The sequence below is a fragment of the Erythranthe guttata genome, chromosome 8, assembly GCF_056151865.1.
Source record: "Erythranthe guttata isolate IM_541 chromosome 8, IM_541, whole genome shotgun sequence".
Lineage (NCBI taxonomy): Eukaryota > Viridiplantae > Streptophyta > Magnoliopsida > Lamiales > Phrymaceae > Erythranthe > Erythranthe guttata.
In genome coordinates this window covers 21,826,698-21,832,235 of record NC_142540.1, presented here as the reverse complement: position 1 = coordinate 21,832,235, position 5,538 = coordinate 21,826,698, and the positions used below count along the sequence as shown (strand labels likewise).

The following is a 5,538-nucleotide window of genomic DNA, read 5'->3' as shown; positions in this document are numbered from 1 at the left end:
AGAACAACTCAATAGAGAAAAGGACTACTGGCGACAAGTATAGTAAGGATAATTGCTCTCGTGCGAACTCTTGTACAACAGAACTTGACATTTCGAGGAAATAATGAAACTCTTCATGAAGATGGACACGATTTTTTTTAAACATTCATTGAAATGATTGTTAAAAGAATGCGTTTATCCTTACCCTGCCCGACCGCAATCAAGCACCGACGGAAAGAAAATAAAATAGAAAAAATAAATGGTTTGATGACATTTTGCTGGCACTTTGCACCCTTGAAAAATATTTATAGCACTTTGTACCCTTGAAATATAGTTTTTTGGCAATTTGCATCCTCGAAAAATATTTATAGCACTTTGCACCCTCGAATCACAATGAGTCATGCATAATGCATCCTCAATGAATTTTTAAAGCTAATGAAGGCAATTTTATATTTTTACGTATTTTTAAGGATGTCAAATGTCAAATCAATTTTTTATATATCCATCAATCCTTTTGAAACTACAAAGTGCAAAAATAAACATGAAATTACCCTCATTAAATTTTAAAAATTCATTAGGGGTGCATTATACATGACTCATTGTGTTTCGAGAGTACAAAGTGCTATAAATATTGGTTAATGATATAAATGCCAAAATGTCAAAATGCCACATTTCAAGAGTGAAAAGTGGTATTAAGCCAAAAAAAAAAAAAAAAAAAAAAAATTTGCAAGGGTGTGTAAGAAATACCACGAAACGACGTTGTTTAGAGAGAAAAGTGAAAAAAATAAAATAAGAAAGTGGAATTAGGCAGCACATATAGATGTAAAAAAATGTAACTACACAAATAGAATAAACTGCAAATACTACCCCTGTGTTATCTCGAAATAGCGAAAACCCCCCTGTGATAAATAAACTAGCAAAAACCCCCCTGTGAAATTTAGTCAAAGGCAGAATCCCCCTAGCTGATTTTTTAGACTTGAAATGACAAAATTGTCCCTCAAAATGTATTTATATATATACATATTGTATGTATATTTCTTCTTTTTAATTTGTTTGTTTAGAAATTAAAAAAAATAGTAAACAACTAAATTGATTATTTTTTAAATAAAATAATTAAAATAATTATAAGATATAAGAATTTATTAATTGCAAGACTCCAGGGGTATTTGTGTCTTTTTATATCAAGTCAACCTTCAAATAGTTCCATAGGGGGGTTTTTGCTATTTAAATAATTTCACAGGGGAGGTTTTTGCTAGTTTATTTATCACAGGGGGGTTTTTGCTATTTCGAGATTATACAGGGGTAGTTTTTGCAGTTTACTCTACACAAATACTTCAGAAGAGTTCTTATCAGAAAAAGAACGAAAAAAAAAAAAAAAATGAAAAATTGAGAAGAGTATTCTGTAGTTCGTGTATTCTGAGTTCCAGCCATGAAAGACTACGAGGTATCTGTACTATATATACTATTACTTACCGATGGTTCATAAATCATAAAATTAGCTCTGTAATTTTTTAATAATTCAATTTTGCATTGGAGATTTTTTTAGGTTTGTTGTATTGTATGATGATTCTGTGTCGAATTGCCTTTGTTCATACTATCTTTTGGTGCACGTATCTGTATCTATGGAATTAAAATCTATTAGTTTAATTTCAATTTGAGTTTTCTTCGGGTGGGCGAATTTGGGGTTTTAGGGTTTACTTTGCCCATTCGTTACTGCTGATAAAACATGTGTATTTCATAGTCCCTGGCAGATAGTCAATCAATTGCAACCGTAAGATCGACAAAGTCGTATAGGTCAATCATTGCCCTATACCCCTATCTCAAGTTAATGGAATTGTTGGTATTTTTGGTAATTTAGGATGTCGGGGTGTGAGTGAAATACGCTCGTTTGTTGTATGGGCATGATCGAAAACTATACAATGGCCTTCTTTTTTTCAGCTGTTCGTTTCTTTTTGTTACATCAGGCTCGAGGCCTGATAGTAGTGCAAGATATAATTTTGATACATTGAAAATAAGACATGATTTGTGATTGATAAGTTAATTTCATGAAGACTACGAATTTGGTAGTGAATCTAACCGTGCTAAATTGCTTCTCTAGTGCCGAGGTTCTAAAGTTATTTGATGTTTAAGTTTTTCAGAGGACAATTCTCGACTCTTGAATATTTTAAATCTTGAGATGATTGTGATTTACAGCTTAAGCATTTTCACAAGTATTCGTTGCCTTTGGCCTCGTTTGGTTGGGAAGATTAACCATGATTAACTAAATAGTTAGACTTTGTTTGATGTTTGGTATACCCAATAACTTCCCGGGTCGACCCGCAAATATTATGATATCATGGTTTATCTTGCCTTTTAGGCAATGATCCAAAAAAACAATTGGGTTTTATTAGATTATTTACTCCTATCTTGGCAACCAAACGAGGCCTCTATGTGCTGATTAATGAGAGTAAGAATGATAGTTGATGTGCATAAACCTGTTCCAAGAATGCAGTTTCTGCAAGAACACAAGTCGGAAAGTCGGTAAAAAAGTATACTCTAAAAATACCAACTGTTGATAAAGGCATAAATTAAGGAGTATGTAACATATTGAATACTATAAGGCCTTGTTTGGTTGGGAAGATTAGCCACTATTAACTAAATAGTTGGACTTTGTTGATGTTTGGTATTCCCAATAACTTGCTGGGTCGACCCGCATATATTATGTTATCGTGGTTTATCCTCCCTTCTAGGCATTTTTTTTATTGGACCTTCCAAAGTAAAATAATACAACTGGGTTATATTAGATTATTTAATCTTATCTTGGCAACCAAACGATGCCTAAATGTCACTCTCAATGTTCGTATGAAGAATTAGATGTTTTAGCTATTAGACTGCTTTCCATTGAACTATTCTTCGGTTGTATATCTTATTAAATCATGACCACAAAATGCCACTGCAGATTGAAGAGAAGAAGCAAGCTGCTGCAGATGTCCTCTTTCAATATTCAAAATTTGCTCTTGCATGTATTGGAAATCAGGTGCGGCCATGCGACTTACGGATGCATTTAATGAAGGTATTCCGTTATTTCACTCTTATTTATCCCTCTTTTCTTTTCTTTTTTTAAACTAGTATTGGAGGGTTTTGGGGATTTGAAATTTTGTCCTCAGGCGTAGAAAACTGATATATGAGCAAAAGATAGTTCATTCAACGAAGGAATAGAAACTACCTTAATGTGTTTATGAAAAGGTAGATCTGAATATGCTTTAGTGACGGGGTTTAACACCAATATATTGCTTATGTTCTTGGGAGTTTGAAACAGAAGATGAAAATGTTTGGTCATTATTTTTAGCGTTTTGAAATTTGAATATTTTCACTTTAGAAACTAAAGATACCATCACCTTTGCCATGATATTAGTCACCTGGTCGAACGAATCAAAATTAGGCAGCAAAGAATCTTGCTATACTGTTAGGCCCCGTTTGATTGAGAAGATAAGATTAGCCAAGATAAGATAAAATAATCTAATGAAACCCAATTATTTTATTGGAGCTTGCAACATCCAACACAAAATACTCATTAGAAGGCAAGATAAGCCAAGATAAGTAATGATTATATAATTTTGGCGGGTCGACCCAGCAATTTATTGGGGATACCAAACATCAAATTAAGTCCAACTATTTAGTTAAATCATGGCTTATCTAGGCAACCAAACGGGACCTTAGGCTACAATTGGATCATAAATTAATTTTCAAAATCTGTGAATTATGTTGCCTTTTCTTGCACATGGTTATCCTCTCCCCCTGCATGTGTGTCTCTCATTACCTGAGTCTATTGGTAAGTACTACTGTTGATTATTACAACATAATGGAACATGAGTACTAGTAATTCGTTGCGTTACGTATGAATTTGTTTGAAATCAAAGTCTAGGATGAATAGCTTATGTAACGAAGTTAACTAGGTCATACGAAAGCAAACCAAAAGCTGTGTGAATATGTGACAATTCTTTGAATTTGGGAAGGAAGCAGACACCACAAATGTACCATGGTTTGATTATGTAACTATATTTAAAATTTTAGATTGAGTTATGATGTGGAACGACGAAAAGCTACACACCCACTAAGCTTTAATAAAACATACAAGATTTTTTTCTGAATTTTTGAAAATTGTCTGTGTATTATTAAATCCAGGAAATATCTGGTTTGCCTACATCGTTGAAAAAGACATCAGCGAATGCAGCTGCTGCTTCGCCTGATGTTATGGGAGAATCTTCGAGCTCTGCCACTGCCAGAGTTGATAATAAGGCTGACGTTTTTAGAGCAGAGTAAGAGTAGCATACTCTACCAGTGCTTCTAATATCAACCATCATGTTTTGTTCATTTGTAAATGTTCTATTTGTCGTATCAAATCTTATTCAGCCGTTTTAGCAGGTTGTTATTTCTATATCCGTAAAGGATATATATAATTGGTTTTTAAGTTGTGTTGATCGATTTCCACTTTTCTGGTATCAGTTATCACTCGCGAATAGTAATGGATTTTTTTTTTTTCTTTTTTTTTTTTTAAATTGTGGTAGGGGGGTGTCCTAAATTAGTGGTTTGCTTTTGAAGTTGTGTTCAATATATATGAAAAAGATGGGTGGACATACGATTGAGTACATGGGAAGAACAAAACTTGGAAACTTCACATCAGCATTGTCGTCACCCTATGTTAGTACTCTATAGTTAAGGGTGGGTTTGGTAGGGCAACCGTAACAAACCACCTCGAATTACTACCATTACCGAAATTTCGGTATTATGAAATCCATTACCATTGCTCTGCCAAAAATATTGGTATACCGATTTCGGTATACCAAACTTTCCGTACGGTAGGGTATCGTAATGGAAATTACTAATTTATGTTATCTACTATTTTTTTTTAGTAAATTCGAGTCCATTTCAAGGGGAAGTAGGAGAGGGGAGAACTCGAACCCTAGATATTTACGCTATTGGTAAAGGTTATGTACCAACTCTACTAATGAGGTTGGCTTATCTATTATTTAAGTCTAACTATATCACTTTTTCAAAGCAATTCAAGGTATATACATGTTTAAACTGTTCAAAACTAGTTTTTATGATATAAGTATTCTAAATATATGTTCTTAATGTACCTAATATGAAATATTTGGTAAACAAAATTATAACATAAAAGCTTTTAATATCGATTATATCATTATTAATGAAAGCAACTTAAAATATTTTTGAGATACCTAAAGAGTATAATTAATTTTAACTAATAGTAGTTAGTTAGAATACTATGTTCACTTTTTATATATAATAAATTAGTTATCAAAATAAAATTTTATTTATTAATAATATTTCGGTACAATAGGGTAATACCATTTTAATAATATTGAGTGTTGTTGTTCTACCAAAACATTTCGGTACGGTAGGGTACGATAGGGTATGATAATAATTTGGTAGAAATATTTCGGTAGAGAAACGATAGGGTTCAGTAGGGCAATTTGGTAGAAAAGAATCCACCTCTACTCTATGCAGGGTATGATAATAATTCGGTAGAAATATTTCGGTAGAGAAACGGTAGGGTTC

General features: G+C 32.8%; 1 protein-coding gene across 1 annotated transcript; it reads left to right on the top strand.

Moving 5' to 3' along the window:
- Positions 1–803: 803 nt before the first annotated feature.
- Positions 804–4,500, top strand: LOC105965364 (uncharacterized). Its single transcript, XM_012989909.2, has 4 exons — positions 804–823; positions 1,310–1,423; positions 2,918–3,031; positions 4,144–4,500. Exons 2-4 carry the CDS (start codon positions 1,409–1,411, stop codon positions 4,279–4,281), a joined length of 267 nt encoding a protein of 88 aa, XP_012845363.1. The 5' UTR covers positions 804–823; positions 1,310–1,408; the 3' UTR covers positions 4,282–4,500.
- Positions 4,501–5,538: the final 1,038 nt, after the last annotated feature.